This window comes from Macrosteles quadrilineatus, unplaced genomic scaffold (assembly GCF_028750875.1).
Source record: "Macrosteles quadrilineatus isolate MER2022 unplaced genomic scaffold, UCM_ALF_1.0 Scaffold_6__1_contigs__length_79288215, whole genome shotgun sequence".
NCBI classification, from domain to species: domain Eukaryota; kingdom Metazoa; phylum Arthropoda; class Insecta; order Hemiptera; family Cicadellidae; genus Macrosteles; species Macrosteles quadrilineatus.
The window spans coordinates 53418852-53439532 of record NW_026542599.1 but is presented as its reverse complement, the minus strand read 5'-3'; the positions used below and the strand labels follow the sequence as shown (position 1 = coordinate 53439532).

Genomic DNA, 20681 nt, shown 5'->3' with positions numbered 1-20681 from the left:
CGATTTGTTTTCAAATATGCGCGTCAGATATAGTAGTGGACTCAACCTATAAACTTCACTAATGAATATCTTATACATGTAGATTCAATCCATCGACTTCAGCCATAGATGTATCTACAGATCAGACCTTATTGAAGTTAACTCGAAATGTAGACTCCAAACTGGAGTTGGACTAAAGTGACTCCAGATATACATTACTGCCGTTATACGTACTTCTTCTTTGGCTTTGGATGTCAACTACAAACGTAGGCAAAACTACAGTATCATCTACGACATAATCATAGACTTAGATATATTGCAATTTGCATAAACTGATAAATACATTGCAAACCATAGACATATATACAATAATTTATTGGCTGTATATCCTAGAATATGCATAGTATACTAAGTATTGACTCAATTCATAGACGTGAAATACAAACGTAGACTAAAACTTTAGATTCCAGCTGCAAACCTTTTTACAGATGCATGCTTTGGCTTGGAAAATGAAAGTAGTAGGCTTTAGTGGTCTAGTAGGGTTACAGTAGACTAAAACCCCCATCTGTATTTGTCAGTTTTAAATATAGACTCCACTGACTCCAGCTATATTGGGCTATTTTGACTGTGGACTTTTCACTTTCAGCTATACTGTACTACACTTGAATCTCTGTTTGGGTTTCTTTATAACTCTTCTAAATAAATTATTTTAGGTTAGTAATTAAAAAAATCAATTAAATTATTATCAATTATCAATCATTGAGATGGAAACGTTACCTAGGTGCGTATTTTAACCCAAATATGAGTGAAGGATGAGTGTAGAATAGTATATGATGACCTTTGTAGCTTTGTTACTGACCAAGATCAGCGGTTTCATTAGTCAGGATCATTTATTGCTACTAAATTAGGAATGATATCTTAAACCTTCTTCATGGTGCGGTGATCAGGTAATTTTCTTTTTATTTCCCTACCTACTAGTGTTTCCATTATTGTATCTGTTTAATTTCCCCCATTTTAAAAGTCAGCTTTAACAAAAGTAGTTTGTTCGCATGCACTACTATAACGATTAGATTTCATTTCATAGATTACATTGGTTCTGTTTCCGGGCGCTAGTCAACAGCTAGCGCTGTAATTAATACACTAGAAATAATGGATTTTCTAAATCCTGCAATAAGTTAAAAGGAACGGACCTAGTCTTTTTTACAAACCAAACTGAAAACAAGTAATCAATATATGCAATGCATGTCTCATTTTACCTAACCTGATTAACTAACCGAATTAAAGTAAGAAAGAGTAAAGGAGAATAATTTACTAAAAATACCGGTCTACCAGCATTAAACATTCTTACCGTTACCATTGACCTCACTCTAAGTGGAATTTTCAACGGACCCCTTCCTTGTAAAACATATTCGCTTACTTCATTTTACTTCTGGGAAGCGAGCTGGGGTAGTGGTAGAAAGCGGGACTCCTGTACCGAGGTCTTGCGTTCAGATCCCACAAATCGACAATGGATTTACTTACAAAGTACTTATACACTTTTAGGGAAAGCTATCCAAAACCATTTGAGCGTTGTGGATGTGTCGGGAATTGTACCCGTCCCTCCCGCGTTAAATTCCTCACCGTTGAAGTAGTGTGTAAAGTGTTTCCGGAGCATAGCCTACTCGGATGTGGACTCCTGATTGTGTTGATCACATTAGTAGCTCAGTTCCGCGGTGTTCGGATCCTCAGGTCACGTGACCAGCCAAGGTTGCAAGGTCAATGCAACCTAGTCTCAGATCTCACCAGTCGAGCGTTACCTCGTGTCTCGTTAGCGCTGGTAATTAATTGTGTTAAGATATCGTGTTAATAACGCCACAGCCACATCCACATCCATACTCCCCACTGCTTCTCCAGTGCAGCGTCAACATTGTGGAATAGGATTTGTGAGTTTCGACGTGGAAGAGCTTAGCTCTTAGCTTTGTGGATATTTTAGTGCAGACGTTTATTTCTTCACATTTAAGATTGCCGATTTCGACGTCGGAGTCATCATAATCCAGCGTTGGGCAACACAATAAGAAACAACAACCCTTACTGTACTGTACATTAGAAAACAAACAACATGCACATTGACACAGGGTATTTTGACGTAGCGTAAAATTTGCTAAGTTATCTCCAGGCCAATAAAAATGGTAATTGTCTAACTCAAACAGTGTGTAGTGTATATTGAGACGGCAATTGGTGTTATCGTCAGAAAGAAAACGTTTATTGTAGCGAAAAAAAGATCGGTGTATAGCCACGGTGGCTGTGGTATAGCATAAGATTAAATAGTGCTTGCAGATTCCTTTTTGTCTTTTGAATCCAGATTTCTTTGGATTCAGTAGGAGAAACTTGTGTACTAGCAGGAGTTTTTCGTGGAAAATACGTACAATTATAAGTCTGATGTTTGAGTAAAAACGATAAATTGTTAACACGGCAAAAATCAATGTATTTGATAATTTCTTCCAATAGAAACAGAATTTTAAACTTTTAGATCAATATCAAAAGAATAATACTCTTAAAATTGCAGTATAAAACGCGGTTTCAGATGTAGTAAACCTTTGTCAAACCCCATTGCCAACGAAACATTGTCGTCTCTACTAACCGAAGAGGTCACGGCATTTTTCAAAACGCCGGCAGCAGCGCGATCGGTCGGTAGTTGGTGAATTATTTTCGCTCACCTCTCAATTATCGGCGGTGCGCTACGCGCCTTGTAAGGCTGAATGAACGAGGACTGCGAATCAATCAGTACTCACAGTGGCGGCTGTTGGCGCAAAAAGCGCAAGTGGATGTGGAAGCGGTCCCGCCGGCGCCATATAAGGACCACACTGCAGAATCGCTTTTGTAATTTTCGTTCCGGGGTTTGCCCGCAAGACCGTTCGGTTCCAGCCGACCGCAGGCTGAGGACTGTGTGATTAAAACTTTGTCTTTGACCTCAAGTGATAAACTCGTAACATATTCTTGCCACACATCTCATTTTGAGGCCTGTTCTTGGGCTTCACAATAATAAAAGGTAACTCGGTCGTTTTAATTGTTCACTTTTTAGTCGTACCTTGAGGGAACATAGATTCTTGTTTAGCATGTAAACTGTAAACCCCATACTGTATCAGTGTATGTGTTGGCTACTTCTGCAACAGTTAGTCCCCCTGTTCAAGAGGGACGAGGAAAAGATTCAAACAGTCTTTCGGAGTCTCAGTCACAAAACAGGGGGAAATTAGATAACGCAATCCTTTTGATTTATGTTTTGCGCCTCAGTTTCATTTGAACTCCATATGCATGCTTTATTTATCTTGGTTCAATTTAAGTTCTGATAAAAATCATGCAGTGCATTCTCAAAATTAACGTACTATAGCCATATAGTAAAATGCTTTGGAAGTTGCTATTAGTGACTCCTTTCACACATTTACACACGATACGAAGCGTTGCTACCTTCATACGTAACACATTCAAAGCTAATTTCACATCAAGTGAAAACACCTCTGCTAAACAAAATATTTCAACCATAACCATACGCAACCCAAGTACCTTATCAAGCGTTCCTTTGCCGGGTCGACCTCTAGAATCCCCACTTACTGAATGCATTTCTTCTTCAACATTCCCCAGGACGACGGCGCCTGCTGAAGTTTCTTCTCCAGCTCCCGTTGCGCGGCACGAGCAGTGAGCACGTCTCGTCCGGTTTATACGAGATGAAGCGGTAATGGCAGTCTTGTCCGGGCTACCGAACCGTCTATTAGCCTACATTCGACACCTGCGCTTCCTTCCTCCAAGGCTTTTGTCTTATCCGCATCTGAGGGCAACCTTGTTTTGTCCAGCCTAGCGACACCTTGTTGTTTTTAACTTATCCGTTTCGATAGAATGTTTTCTGGATGTGTGTTATTGTTAAAGATGAATTGGATTATTGTTGGTGTAAATTCTGAATTGACCTAGATTTCGTGAATCTCTTGCATAACACGAACTATTGTTCGTTTATCTGCAAGCAAACTATTATACCGTAGGCCTAACTTAAACGACACGAACATTTTGATGGATAGTCTGTGGTTTTTTGTTTGTCACATTGATGATACAGGTATAGAGAAAAGTTATGTAATATGCTCTGATTCGAACTAGGAATATTTAACTATTATTGATAATAAACAGATTTGTTTAATACTTAGTAGCCTCTGTGTTAAATTATTCTACCGGCAATTATAATTCTCCGTATCTAACTTGAACAATGTTTAATTTTGACAGTGGGAGTGCACTAATTCTTATTCGTGTACTCGCTCCACAAATTATGTTCATGCTCTGAAATTTCAAGGTTGTTAAAATATGTTTCTACCGCGCATACAAAACAGTCGTCTCAGTGTCTTGGGATCCAAAGGGGAAAATTAGTTGAACAAAACACATTATGCAGGGCCACGTCTGTTCTAGCTTGTTTTGTGTTGCCGCTCCAGCTGTTGCATTACTAATGGAGGTTGACTCAAAGTGGCAACTGATATGAGGCGGGAATATAGAAGGCGTCTTTTGTGACAATCCCAAGTGTGATTGGAGGTGGCCAAATGTCCTTTTTATCCTTGTAACCTCTTGGAAACAATTCTAGGATTAGTAATATATTTCGGTTGCAGACAAATCTGGTACGGTAATTCAAAAGTCAATGGATCCTTTTCCCTTGATCCACTATCGCAATGTTTTTTTTCAAGGTTAAAATGTTGTAACTATCCACACATCCTATTTAGGGTTAGGTAATTTTAAGTTGGATTTGGTTAGATTTTGCTAGGTTAGGCTAGAACCGAGGTATAACCTAAGCCTTAGATTGTGTAACTTATATTGTTACATTCAGCATTAAAGTAGCTTACGTAGTGGTAGTGAATTAATGGACTGGCTCCAACCAATGTGTCATACATAATTTTCTCTAAGTTTATTCCTTATCCGTGCTTAATATTCTTATTTCAACCAATGGAAGAAATTCTCTACTTTTGTCATTCCAGGAGAACAAAGTTCCTTTCTTAATTAATCGTGGTTTTGTTCCCCTATTTTGAACGCGATTAGGAATAATCCTTGATGCCGTTAGTAAAAATATTTAATTGTGTCTCTGTTAACTGAAACTGTATTATCAGAGTACAGTACTGATAACTGAAGTCAAATTCATTCAGCAGTATTTTTTGTAGCAAGGATAAAAACTGTTTACTTTTCGGTGTTGTCCGGTGTTATGAAGGCTCTATTCTTACACGATGTTTTGCCCTAACAGCAACGTGGGCATATGTCCAGACTATCGCCACAGTACCTTCGGCCGGTCGATGGTCGACCGTGCACCTAGGAGGAGGTTGGAGGTTAGAGGTGAGCGCCCGAGACGCACGCCTCTCTTATCTGCAGTTCCCGGTTCGATCTAAAAATATCGACAAAATGTACAAACCTCGTGCCGTACCTCATTCGGTGCTGAATTCCCTCTTCCTTCACGCTTAAGATTCCGAGATAGTTGTTGTCGCGCTCCATGCTCGAACTTTGAATGAAATAATATGTATACGAGTTATATTGGATAGTTTTTGTTTTCAAATTAGGATGGTTATGTGAACGTTTAAAGTTTTGAATGGCAATATTATGTCAATTTAAGAAAATCTGGGGATGAGGAATATTTTTTTTACAATTATTTTACTCAAAAATCCAACTTGCTATGTTTCAGAAAACTTTAAAGCTGACATGATCCTCTAGCAACTCTGATTAAGAATAAAATTGCGCGGACTTTTAACTGACTTAGTCAATTTCAACATCTTCTTCTGTTTACCCAAACCCCCAATTTATGCGTTGGCTATTTGCCATCAACAATGTTTTGATTTGTCATCGGGTATTTAGTTATCTAGTAAAATATATTAAGGTTACGGGTTATTGAGGTTGTTTTCGTCATTGAAAGGGACCCCCTTAAATGTGTAATTTCCAAATACCAAATCTCGGTAAGAACCGATAACCTTGATAACATGTCTTATTTAATAATTCCCTTAGAAGACTTGTTTATGTTCTAGGTTCTACTGTATCTTTTCAATTTTAGTTACTTTTTATCTTGACCTAATGAGTATTGTTTTTGTTGCAGTTGAATGTGGAGCTATGGACGTCTCGGCATCTGCCACGCTGAACTTGTCGCCTCCTCCTAGCTTCTCTCGATTGCCGCCAGATGGCCATGAGTTCCCTCCCAACTACCAGGAGCTTTGCCCCGAGCTAATGGCGGCAGTGGAGCCTTCACTCAAGATGCAACCACCTCCCCCACTACCCTCTACGGCACCACCCATCCCCAAGAAGAAGTTCAGTGTTCCTATCCTAGAGCGAGAGATTGAAACTACAACCCCCGCAAGAAAATATTCCACATGCTCCAACCCTTCAATGAACACTGATGAGTCTTCCAAGCCAAGCCGAGCAGCGTTGTGGAGGAACGATGAAAAGAGTGTGCGAAGTGTTCGTGATAAAATCGCCATGTTTTCGAACGTTGCAGATGAAACTCCAGTGTCGCCTGCAATACCTCCTCCCTCAATGACCGCTCATAGGAAACTCAACAGGTTTAAGAGTTCTGAAGATGTACTTTACAACGACAATGTAGATGGTTCTGGCAATTTATCATCTGGTAAATTGTTCTCTAGATCTGTGATTTCTGTTGATAAGGTGACATCGAATTCTTATCTCCCAGAAATTAACCAACGATCGACGAGTCCCATGAAGAAACTGCCTACCTACAGCAGCATGGTTGACATGTCACAAGTTTCGGCATTGAAGCAGGCCAAGTCTAGCGTTCCCAAAAGTTTAGAGCTTACTAGTCGCACGCAGAGCTCTATGGATTTATCATCCTCGTCCTCTGCATACTCCTCAGAGTCGCCAGACTCCTCCCTAACTTCATCAGTGATAAATTCAGCTCCGTATATTGGATATTCTAGTACTCTTCCGAGGAAAACTGCAGCAAGAGACAACGAACGAAAAATATCGCTTACATCATCGTCACCTATTACGAACATCGAAAACAAAACGAATTTAGGAAGAGCCCTGAGTTTTAACAGTCCAAATAAACTTCACTCTAGGTCTCAAAGCCTAGTAGATGTAAATTCAATACCTTTGAATAGGTACATGCCAAAAACCAGTAATAATGAGGAGGCCAGAAGAGCTTCTTTGAATGCGTTAATAGAGCAGCGTAGAAGAAGTATTTCTAAGCTTCGTGGGCTTGTCATACCAGAAAAGGTTTCAGAAGATGTAGTCCCACAAACAATCCCAGATTTACCAGAAATCAAAAGTAGAGACTCTATCCTATCAAAAGTGCCAGAAGAAAATGTTAAAAAGTCGTCATTTTCATCATATGGAACATGCAGGTATGGAAATTCAACCTTCAGTTCACCAACCTCTAATATTACACCTTCCCAGAATAGTAACTTATCATCACTATCTTGGAAATCCCAGCCTCCAGTTGCTGATATTCCCAAGTATTCACCAGCTTTCAAGAGGAAATCATTAGCAGTATATGGAGCACCTTCATTAGCTTCTTCAGTCTCTTCATCTTTGAGTTCGAGTCGTGAAGAGTTGAGGCCAATATTTGACAACACGGTCAGTACCAATATAAAACCATTGGCAACACCACCATCTCCACCCTCAAAACCTCCAAGGTCAGTGAGCAATGTTTCAAGAAACAGTTTTTCATCTCCTACAGCAACGTCTTTGTCGCCAACGCCTTCTCATCAAGAGCCACCAAAGTCCTTGGAGAGTATAACTTCACCAACTCAGTCTGATTTAAGCTTTGAGTTCATCAGCAGCAGCGGGAGTTCTCCTGACATGAAAATGATGAGAAACAATCATTATGAGGAGAAAATCAATCAAAATAATGGTAGTTACATAAAGTCGTGTGAGCCTCAAGTAATGCCTTTGATTAAGCTGAATAAACAACAAAATGCAAACGATTTGAGGAGATCAGGTGGTGAAGAGAGTGATAATGACTCAGCTGTCAGTTCAAGTAGATCGAGTATATCCCATGATTTCTCCCCTCCTCAGTCGCCCTTGCCCGATTTGCAGCATAGAATTGGAGATGACGATCACATGTCGAGATCGCATATGCTTCTTTCGCCTTCTAACTCTGCTGGTAGTAGTGACAGAAGAACTTTGAGGAGAACCCTTTCATCTGAAACAACAGCTTCTGCTGCCTCCTCGACTGCTTCTACTCTGACATCCGGTTCTCAGGCGAGCTGCAGCAGTTCTAGCACAGACAGCTTGAACCGACGGGTTTTGAAGGCTCAAAGTGTGGAAGCCATAAACAGGAAAAACGTTCTTTCCTCCGCAAGATTCAGTAGCGGTCAAGATCTAAAAATCGGTTCACCTCTAATCCAAAGGAAATTCGAGGAGGGTGAAGGATACTTAGATGAAGGTGTACTTAAAGTAGACATGAATGAAACCAAAACACATATTGAGACTGAAAACTTTATTGAAAAACTGAATGGAACATTGAAAAAAGAGATTGTCACTGAAGATTTATGTGAAGAAAATAATGCACCAGATATAATTCATTACCAGCTGTTATCAGACAATAAGGAGTTTAGACATACAAAAGTCGCTTATCTAGAAGTTGAAGTTAGTGATGGTGGTAATTTCTCCTCACAAGAAGATTCTAGTTTTATCGACAGCAACCCCTCAAGCATGGAACACTTGGACAGTGATCCCATACCTGCTCCTCGAGATAAGATCTTATCAAAAGAAAACGGGTACATGAAACAAGAAATTTTCATGACGGATAATGTTGATGGTAAAATGAATAACTTCAAACACGTATCAAAGTTTGACACAATCACGGCAGATTTTTACAATGAAAACATTGTCAACAACTCACCCAATAAGAAACCGTTTGTCAAGAGGCTCTCAAGAGAAACTATTATCAATAACAACTCTTCAACCTCCGATGACGATTCTTGTAAAACTGCCTTATCACAAAGCAAACTAGATAACTGTACCAAGCCCAAGTTAGTGTCAACCACAACTCCAAAGCCAGCGGAGAGAAAAAGCAGCTCCCAGACTTTACTGCACAGCGACTCCAAGGAATCTACCACATCGAGTGAAGACTTTGTGTCCTGCACGAGCAAACAAGAGACACCGACTCTAAGTCCGAAAGAATCCCCTGGATCTTCAAGCACTGGGAGGATTCCAACTGTGTCATCGAGGAATGGAAACAGCAGGAGGTCTGTCAGCGTGAATGACATCAGGAAAGCGTTTGAGAAGGCTGAGATCGCATTGAGCGGGAAACCCAAAACAGGGATGTTGAATGGTAACGGACACTTGATACCTAGCCATGCGAGAGTGTCTTCGCTGGACTCCACGACAAGTGAGGACAGTTGCGCTCCAACACCGACCCACTACGGCTCCGTCACAAACCTGCAGAAAGAGCAGCAGTTTGGCAGCATTACCTCTCTAGCCTCCTCAACCAGTCTCATCTCACAACAGGTAAACTAGACTATTATATTACAAACAGTTAAGACATACCATTACCAAATCCTTGATTGTAGCCCATCTCTGGATAATCGTATCAATTACATTTTCACATACATATCTTTACACTATTTACATTGAAGTTAATTTAACAAAATAAATAACTTTCAACTTACAACTTATAATTTTAAACATTCCTTAGAGCTTAAAAGAGTCCACGAAAGAAAAGTACAGTATATTAAATCCTTGTTAAAAATTATTTTACTAAAACCTACAATATTGATAGAATAAAATGCATATTCCAACACTATTTATAATTAATGAAGGTATGGTTGTATTTTAACATGGACAAATAGAATAAATATAGACTGTCAAAGGAAAGTTCCGGCGCCCACCGCTAGGAGTGCCGTGTAGTTACGGCGTACACTGCTGCAGGCAAGGAGTGCAGAAGCCGTAGCTACCAGCAGATGCTGCATCGGTAAAGAACCTTGTGCGGCGTAACAACACAACACTCCTAGTTGTGGGCACCTGGAACATATGCTAACCGCAGCACCGCCACTGGTCTATATTTATTCTATTTGTCTATGATTTAATTAATTTAAACTTGTTCAATTTTTATCAAGAAGTTAGTTAAAGTATTCCTCATTCAGTTTTTGTTCACCCTACTAATAACATTTTAGCTCTATTGAAAATGCCAAGCCACATTTTAATGTTGAGTGAATGACATTTTATATTAAACCACCAGGGGATATCTACTTTGCAATTCTTAGTAACGTTGGAAGTGTTCTGGTTGATTAGGGTATCTCAAATGCTTCTAATCAGGGTGCAATTGGTCTATCAGCCTACTCTTCATATAGAATGTGGTGTGATGAACATTTAGAACTACAGTAGACTCCCTCTTATCCGGACTCCTCGGGACCGAGGCCAGACTGGATAACGGGTTTTCCTATTAAACCAACGTCCCCCAAAAGTCGTTTACTGCGATCAATTTTTACTGTGATATTCGACTTAAATTTTGGAGAGCATTGTATTTAAACACGTGATCACTGGCCTCAAATCTTTCCCACGAGAACAGTCGTTTCAGGACAGCCCACTTCCTGCCGATCTAGCCCGGTTAAACCAATGTGCTGATAAAAATTGTCCGGTTAAAGAGATGTCATTTCCGCCGAGTGTAGTCCGGTTAAACCGATGCCTGGTTAAAAGGTGTCCGGATAAGAGGGAGTCTACTGTATACGTTTTTCACTCTTTTAATGTATTTTAATTTCGCCCACAGGAGTTGCAACAGCTTATAGATGATGCTAACCAGACTCTGGAAGAGGCGGGGGGTTGCAGCCACGAGGTGGTTGTAGTAATTCTGCACCGAGACACGGCCGGAGGAAGTGTCGGCATTACATTGGCAGGGGGAGCAGACTATGAGGCCAAGGAAATAACTGTGAGTGTAAAAGAAAATGTTGTAGGTGTTTATACACTTACCGTACTCATAATTCCATGGACGTTTATTCCCAAAAGAGTATTTAGCTAAGAGTAATTTAGATGAAATTATAGTTCATCAACCGTCTGCTTCCACTTCTTTAGAATATCGGGTCTTTGGTTACTTCATCTATCAACCACTTTCTATCCATCTAGGGGACCTCTCCTTCTTTTATATTTGTTCCATTACTTACTTACGTACTTGATACTTGGTGATCTCTCACTGGTAGCGCAGCTGCGCCGTGGTTGTCAGTTTATTTTATGACCTATTTTTCTCCCAGATATTCTTCAATAAAATAATATGGCCTCTTCAGTAAATAATCTTTGAATTTCCTCTTGAATTCATCTTTATCTTCAATGTATTTTTATATTTAGGGGGATCAAGTTGTAGATTAAGCTTGATAGAAACTTTGGTCCGTCCTTTACTAAACTTGAATTGACTTGATTTAGAGAATGTCGTTTGTATGCCTTGATTACTTCATCTCCATTTTTTTTTACGCCAGTGGAATATTTTACTGTAGAAACTCATCCTGGTCTGGTTATTTTCATGTCTTTGGCCTAGCCAAAGCTTTTTCTGCAAGGTTACCTAAAGCCAAGTCTGTAAATTGATTGAGTCTAATAAAACCTTTTGTAAACAATATAATCTTATATTTTTAGACCAAACTGAAGCAATAATGTGTTCAACTCGCATTCAATCAAGAAATTTGTTTTTGACAAAGAGTTTACAATATGTATCCAAATTGTGATGGGTTGCTCCATGTTCTTAGCTCTAACCTCGTTATTCCACTTTCTCACATCTTATTTAAACAGGTCGTCATCTGCATGAAGGCAACAGTTTGCCATCTGCTCACAGGTTTATAGCTCAAGGCCAATTGCTCATTGTTATGTTTGATGCTTATAACTTTGCCTTCTATGACACTACACTTTCAACTGCTCTTATATGACTGGTTACCTAATAATGCAGAGACCGCAGGAAATATTAATATTTTTTTAAAGTAGGTACGGTACTGATAAGAAAAATTGTTTAAACTGTGAAACATACTATTATACAAATTAAAAACAATTAATTAATTAATAAAATTATAACAGAGTTCAAAACTCTTAGATTGGATATTGTGTGAAAACGCACTCTTCAACTCAAGGATAGGTTCTGCGAAACAGCTGCCTAAAAGCAAAAAGACTGGTTGGATTCCGAGTAGTTTGTAATTTATGTGCAGGTGACGTTTAGACAGACAGCAGATAGTCCAGTAATGTATGGCCCTCTGAGCTGTCTTAGATCAATCCGATACAGAGTGCATTTATGTTGTCTTTTTTTAGTTCCTTTTTGATTTTGCATGTTTTGTTGTTTTGCAGCTAGCCAACAAGCTGACAGAGTCCATTCATGTTAGTCCTTTTTATTTGCTCCTTTTTGAGTTTGTATGTTTTGTAGTTTACCAACAAGTTACTTTTTATGTTAGTTAGTTATATAAATGGGTTTGGTAATGTTTTACTCCTTCCCTAACTTTTGTTCCGTAATACTTATATAATTAAGTCTTTTGTAGAAGAAAAAGGTAAATTTGCTCGCGAATGAAAACAATTTGACCCTTTTGCTTCAATGTTAATATCGTGTTTTATGAATAATGTAAATGGAATAATATAACGTGAACAATTAAGTCTATCAATTTATAAAAAGAGAGGTGTTAATTAGATTTTTAAAGGATTCTCTTACTTACAGGTGAAAGGAGTATAAAAAAAACATGATTTTCCTTTTTTTCTTGGAAACATTAATAATATTTTAGTACCCTGGTAATTTGGGTAGCAACCTTATTTTACCATCTACATACTTGTACTTTTTTAATTTGTAAGATGAAAAGTATATAAATACGCTATCAACTTTTTTGTAAAACATTTTAATGACTTACGTAAAAGCATATTGGATTAATTAATGAAAACCAAGTCATTCAATAGCTGTACATAATTTAAAAGCATAACTGAATCACTTAAAAAACACAATAAATTTATTTGTGTACTTTCAGGTAATTTAATAACACTCAATATGTTGATAAAGAAGTTATTTACAATACAACTGTGATAACTTTACTATAGTTCAAACTGGGCATGAAAGAAAGCTCATTTAACCAACACTACCTTAACTTTATGGACAATATGTCATTGATATACTGCAGTCGTTAGCTTCAAAGACATAACACTGTAAAATCATAATGCTCTATTTATAGTAGGTATACAAAAATATGTTCTCTGTTTTACATTGTAGACATATTTTACCTATAATTTAAAGTTTTTCTCCTTTTGTTTTTTTATGATGATAGTTGATGAGGACAAAAACATAATTTTTCAATAGCATACAATAAATTATTGCCCTTTTCATATTACATGATAATATGCATAGCTGAATTAAATTTATTTTCATTTTTAAACTATTTTTAATTTTAATGGGGAATATCCACTTCATGTTAGTGCATTCAAAGTCAAAGGTTGTACTAAAATATTACTGACGATAACTTTATAACAGGATTAATCATAACTTTAACACTAATTGACTAAAATATACATAAGGTATGATTTACAATCGACATAGAACACTCACCATGGCATTCTACAAGTTAAACTCAAGGTCCAACTCACTGAAGTATAGTTCTTGACCGTCGGAGGATTATCTCATTTAATGATAGGATGTCGGGGTTATGAACCTCGGACCTCGCACCTTTCTAAAGACTAACGTCCCTGACATTCCCGTCAGATCTTTACGCCTTCGTAGTTATTGCAGTTTACGATATCAACTGCTCGTTCACTCGTTCACCCACTCTGGAAACCAACACCTAGTAATTGGTGTGACCTTTTCTTGATATACTTCTAACGTTAGCTCCAAGGATATTTTTTATCTTCTGGTAAATAGTGATGAGAGTAAAATTTGAGATTTGATGGATGGTGAACACTTTTTGAAGAGTCGAATGGAGTGTTCATTTTTTATTTGAAAAAACTACAGTTAACTACATTCTTGGCCTAGCCTGAAGTAATGTGTTAAACAGTTCCAGGCTATAGCCTAGCACCCTTTAGGATGTGAAGTTGGGACATAAAAAAAAGGCGTGACTCTTGGTGTTGTTTGAATTTTACCTAATCCCACCCTACACACCCTCCTAAATTGACACAATCTATGCAGTGTAATTATTTCCCATAAAAAAATATCTTTACACATACTTTTTATTATTTATATTTAATTGTTTTGTTGCTAACTAGGTACACAAGGTGCTGGCAGGCAGTCCGGCTGACAGAGATGGAAGGATACAGAAAGGAGACAGGATTCTGTCTATAAACGGAAGAAGCATGAAGGGGGTATCCCATCGAGAGTCGCTGGCTATTTTGAAGGTGAGTTGTTATCTTCATTGAGGTAAATATCGAGGTATTGAAGAAAGCATACCTATTGAAAAAATTAATATAGTGAAAACATTTTTATTAGGCCTATTTGAAGAGAGAGTGCAATAAATAACAAGAATAAATAACTTTCAATATACAGTATTTTGAAAGTGAATGGCCCTTATAGAAATATATAGAAAAATATGAGTTTACCTATAATATGACCTTATAGGTTATACAAATAAACAAAATTTACCAAAAAATGTTCTTCATTTGTTTATACACAAGAGGATAAAGTCTGTGTATTATAAATAAAGCTATTTTTCAATTGGATTAAATTTAAATTTCTGTCAAGTTGTTACATAATGATATTTTGTAAACAATACAAGGGAATCAAATACAAATTTTTAAATGATACCAAGCGGTTAATGTGGTCTAAAGCTAAAAAAAAAAATGTGAATAAACTTTTTACAATTGAAATGCAGTATTATCTGCCTCGTCCCTTCAAACTGGAGGATTCTATCTGTAGATGCTTTTTAATTGTTTATAGAATATTTAAAATAATAATTTACTACCACAATAAACTAATTTTGAATGCGACAATCTTTACAGCCACCACTATGCTGGTATTAGGCCTATAACCTGACATATTTGTAGATGGGATTCCACAGCAAGTCTATCTTGGCCAAATTTTACTACATCAGATATTATAATCCATGAGGTTGTAATGGTTATGACCCCCAATTCTTAACTTATCATTTAAACTCAAAGATAGTACAGTATGTGATAATTTCTGTTATTAGCTCTTGATGGATGCAGTGATTGTTGATAACAACTTATCATTGCATTGCTTAACTTGTTTAGTCAGCTGTTTTCAACTTGCACGATGAAAAAACATTTAACCAAACAGCTGTTTAGCCTATTTACATTGAGTAAAAATATGATATCTATACATATGAAATGCAAAGCCCTCACTGACTGACTCACTCATCACTTATTCTTCTACTTTCCATTTCCCTAGGAGGCTGAAATTCGGTACACTGATTCTTTATGAGTTAAATAGGAAAACTAAGTAGTTTTTATTCTGATCCGACTTTCGGGCTCTGCCCCAGTGGCTGTAGAGTTTCCCTCGTTAGCCCGATGAGTAATTCATATTTAAAAGGAATTAATGAACAGCTGTTTCAGTTAAACAAGTTGGTTCTATGATGTTCAATAGTGGTATAAAGTTACAAGGTTTACCATCAGGGTGCAGATTATTTTAGCAAATTTCCCTATAGGGAAGTAGCTATTACCGTAGGTGGCACGGTAAGACCTAGGCTCGGGACTAATTTACTTTTTCATTTTGATGTCCGAGACCAAAAACACCATTTGTTCAAATTTGTATGTATTTTATATATATATATATTATATGTACGTGTATAACTTTGTTCCACTCTGTATAATAATGACAAAGATTTCCTAAATTTGGGCTTTAAACTAAAGTTTTAGTAAAACGTTAATTAAATGCCTCCCTTAAATGCTTAAAACTAACTATTAACATTTGTATTCTCAATGTGATGAACCTTTCAATCAATTAATCTCTGATATTTTATATAAAACTTGAAGTATTCCCATTTACCTAGCTTGTGGTAGAATGCCTGTTCATGACCTTGTCCTAAGTAGATCAGCTGTTTCTGTAACCCCACGTGTGGAAGCCTCTCAATTTACATTCCTAGGGCACAGCTTGTGGCTGCAGATTTAGCAATTTGTGCAATTTGCAGTATTAGTCTGGGCTTGCATTACTGATACCATTGTAAACTTGATCCTGTCATCTAAAAATCTTGCAATCAATAGTTTGTTATTAGAAATACACTATAAATCCTGTCAATTTTTTACTTACTACAACAGATTACCCAATCAATCAAACTTAGGTCGTCCTATTAGAAAGTAATCTTCAGATAAAAATCCTCTCTATTTTAAAACGCTATTAAATTTCCATTGTAATTTTAGTAACATGTACCCTGCTGTCCTGTATTGCTCATAATGGTAGTAACAATGCTGTAAAGAAATAATTGGTTGTAGTAAATGTATTGCCCAGTTACTAATTAGGGATTTTTTTTTATTTTCTCTCTTTATGTCTTAGTAACATTTTAACAGTCTTAAATTTGTTTCTTACGTTTTCGGTTACTTTTAAGTTGGTGCTTTTATAATTTGGGATGCGATGAATTCTTAGCAACAAACAACTTCAAATAAATTATCACAAGACACTATTCAGTTTTACCAAAAAAGTTGATTGAACTTGATAAATTTTATTTTCTGTAGTGGTTTTGATTTTGAAAATCATAAAAGTGTTTATTCACACGATTAGCATGTTTAAATCTGTTTTTACAAAAATTGTCAAAACCATTCTTACTGTCTAACCTTTTAGGTAGATAGCATCATTAATTGATAGCAGATGGAAAATGGCATCTGGATCCTGCTCAGTATTGAACCAGCGACCTTCAGACATGAAGGCGAGCACTTCAACCACTCAGCTTCCCAAACCATTTGTATGTTTAAGAGTGTCTAAAAGCTCTCTTACTATAGCAATGTTTTTTTTTTTTTTTTTTTTCTAAGTTGATTCTATGATTACAGGCCCCTAGACCAGAGGTTGTGTTGGTCGTGTCTCGTTGGCGACCAGACGGACCCACAGACGATCCTCTTGTCCTCGGACTGCGCAACAATCTCCGACCACCCCGCATCCCTGAGCAACACCCCGACGACCCTGCATCACCCTCGGTCAGCGACAAAGGTAAGCAGATCATGTAATTCACTTTTACCTTTGATATTGATAGAACTAGACATTCCATGCCCATTATTAAGTTTTTGTCAGTTTTATTTATCAAAATGGACGGAGTTTGATTGAGTGTGCTGATGTAAATTTCTGATTTCTGTCAATGACTGCAACTTCATATCTAATATAAGTCAAACTTAAAGGACAATTTATTGTAAGCTATAACATCTTTGATGTCACATCAATCATCTCAGTACCAAAACTAGGCAGAAAATAGATTTTTTTACTGTACAGCATTTTGTGAGTGGCCTAACTTGAAAAAAGGTAAAATCCCCCCCTACATTCTACATTTCGTAAAATCATTTGTCACACTAAATTCCTTGTCATCTATTTAGGGAATGTCAAGCAGAGGTTAGTAGTTAGTAGAGGTTAGTGAACATAACTATGTTCACGCTCACTGAGGCTATGAAATCGAAAGGTAAATAATGAGAGTAGGGATTGGAGGGGGGTCTTCACCTCTAATCTGGCCCCCCTTCAATATAAAGCTGGATCCGCCACTTTACAGCTCTGATCTATCTAGATGGTATATGTACTTCAGTACCCAATGCAATCCATAAGGAAATGATTCTACAGGCATCTTTTATCCATGTCTGTCATAGTAAAGAGTTTAAATGATTAGACTAAATGAGTCTTATGAACATGGATTACTTTTACTACAATAGTTTCTCACTGTTGTCCATTAAAACTTCTATCGTCTAATGTGTTTGTTGTGGATATGTCTAGATGAGAGTGTAGAAGAAGTAGCCAGAGGACCTCCGCTGACCGTGACCTTGGTCAAGGACGGAGCGGGACTAGGCTTCAGTTTGGAGGGAGGTAAAGACTCGCCCCTGGGAGACCAACCCCTCACCATCAAGAAGATATTCACCGGTAAGTGAAGACAGGGTGCGGGCCCATCAGTAAACAGTTTTATATCTTACGACCATACATACCCTAACCCTTACGTACCAGCATCACTTTGCTGTACTTGGTCTCGATGGCTTAGTGGCGAGTCTTGAATTTCAGTGAGGGATTGTTTCGATCTCTTTATCCACATAAATTTGAAGGGTTCGGACAGCTTTATCTGAGAAGCGTTTGTTAGTAATTTCTTCAATCAAAATACCAACATCATTTTTATAGATAGCTAGCTACTACTAGCTAGTGTTTAGTGTCTTGGATTTCATTGAGATATGGGGTCGAATCTCCACATATCTATGAATTATAGGAGTGAAATAGTTATCATTGAGAAAATGTTTCTTTATAATTTCTTTAATTAAAATTTGAATTGATTGACGGAAAAATAAAATCCCCCATCACAGAAAACCTCCATACTAATCAAACTTCAATTTGTGTGTTTGGATTTTTACAAATATATTTAAATGAACAAGTTATAATTATTCTTCTCACAGTAAATGAGTTACAGTACTTTGAACACTTCAAAAAAATACTTCAGCGATCCCTTGAATGTAATTGATAGCTTTTAACTCTGTACAACAGGTGGCTGTGCGGAAAAAAGCGGTCAGCTGTTTGCGGGAGATGAGTTGCTGAGTGTGAACGGAACCGACGTCACTTCCATGTCCCGCATCGAGGCTTGGGGCTTGATGAAGCGACTGGCTGACGGCAAAGTCGTTCTGAACGTGAGACATAAGACTATCAACTAACAAGACTGTCTTTGGTGCTAGCATTCCTAAGGCTCCATCAGCCAAAACATAATACAGGATCAAGAAGTGCTTAACAACTTTGAGGGATCTTTCTCACCCCATTTAACTTACGTGAAATGTACAAAAAAAGTCATGAATTTTTAAAAAACCTTAATTTGAAACAAAAGTAATTTTGTTTTTCATAATGCAGTGCAAATATATCTAAAAAATATATATTTCACACCAAAATTGAATTATGAATTGAGACGTGATGGTTCCTTAGTAAAAGATATAGAGGTCCCAAAATATAGATTATAGATCTTAGATCTAAGGAGTATTAGCATATGAGTGTAAGTCTATTATAATCAGCTTTGTAAGAAATGCTGTTAATTATTTCAATGATTTTCCAATGGCAATGTGTCAAAGTTGTCAAGTCCTTTTTGAAAGACTCTGGACTGACAAGTGGAACGTTTGCAATCAGCTGTTTTTGTGGAGCCTGTTGCAGTGTATATATTGTACATACTGGCCTGACGGCAAGGTAGGAACTTTGGATACTTCGCAAAGCAGTGCAACCTGTAACTTTTGTATATAAATTAAATGTGTATAGTAAATAGATTCAGTTAAAAAATATTTATTTAGTTTTGGAAAATGTTAATAGATTGTTGCAAGTGCCTAATTTGAAAGTCAAATTCTACTATTTCTGATTTTTATCTTTTACCATTGCCTATGACTACACAGTAACAGTACCGCGTTCTCCTATTTTTTATATAAGCTGGTCATTAAAATATCCAAATAATGAAACTGGTTGAATAATTCTCTATTTTGTTATTTAACAATTTTAGAAATGTCTAATGTATTATCAGATTTGCTCATTTTACCATTCCAGCATTCATACATTCCTGTAAGTTATATCAAATGCAACTATGTAAGAATTATATTTTTGTGCAATTTACAGCAATTCAAAGACTATTATTTATTCAATGTGATGATTGTTGTTCCCGTTGCATTTTGTGTACATGAAACCTTACTTCATTAGAGTAAGGCTGTTTTTGCTTTTATAGACGTATCGATAAAACACTGTACTTTGCAAATGTACACTTTACAAATTAATATTTCTCATTTCATGGAAAACAACATTATATGAAATGTTAAAGCGACACTGTGATAAAATTTGGCATGTAATGCTTCATGTTTTCAAATACTTTTGAGTTATACGATCTATTGAAGCATGGACCAATGTTCTTTTTATTTTTGTTACTACAATGTAAATTAGTTTTGGTTATTAGTTATTGTTGTTTTCATTTTATTTAAAAATATTTCGGCATAGTGATGTAAAATTTTATAATCTTTGTTACATAGTGTATAGATGTAGTATTTGAGTTTACTAATTTGCCCATTTGGTTTAGCACTAAAGAGTATGAATTAGTTTTATTTATACTAATAATCCTTCAATTGTAACATTAAATTATGTAAGTGTTTGTATTTTCTAGTTAGCAGGTGTTTTATTTTAGTATTATACAAATTTTCCATTTGAAGCTGATATAAATATTTTCAATATGATTTCTGTATACTGAAGAGTTTATACTTTGTATCATATTTTATACATAGTCATTAGTGTTAACGTGAGGCTTTAACATACTGATTATATTTTCTTTAAGTTTGTATTTTTTCAAGTTTCTTGCCGTCCCAGTTGTTTTTTCAAGTAATTGTGTTTCTGACACAATTTAACAGCTTATAAAATATTTGATGCAGCTTATTTTCAATAGTACTTAATATATTTATTGTTGATCTAATCTTTATGTAGATACTGTTCAAAACTTATTAATACAATAAACTTAACATTGTTTGAAGGAAAATGCAAAGGATGTCTTATTTTACTGAACAATGTTATATTTTATGTATGTCTTATTTTGTGCCGATAAAAAAATACAAATTTACAATATAGTTTCTCTTTTCCCTACTTGTTTAAATTATGTTATCTTTTTGTTTGGAAAAGTTAAAATCTTCTTGATAATTGG

General features: G+C 36.6%; 1 protein-coding gene across 1 annotated transcript in view; it reads left to right on the top strand.

The window, feature by feature from the left end:
- LOC128996366 (PDZ domain-containing protein 2) overlaps positions 1-20582 on the top strand; it is a 536662-nt gene extending 516080 nt beyond the window's left edge. The window contains exons 5-10 of the mRNA XM_054421654.1: positions 6059-9426; positions 10685-10843; positions 14119-14247; positions 16849-17005; positions 17771-17914; positions 18521-20582. Coding sequence (XP_054277629.1) covers positions 6059-9426; positions 10685-10843; positions 14119-14247; positions 16849-17005; positions 17771-17914; positions 18521-18684 — 4121 coding nt within the window. The 3' untranslated portion in view covers positions 18685-20582. The remainder of the gene's footprint in view (positions 1-6058; positions 9427-10684; positions 10844-14118; positions 14248-16848; positions 17006-17770; positions 17915-18520) is intronic.
- The last annotated feature ends 99 nt before the right edge of the window (positions 20583-20681 follow it).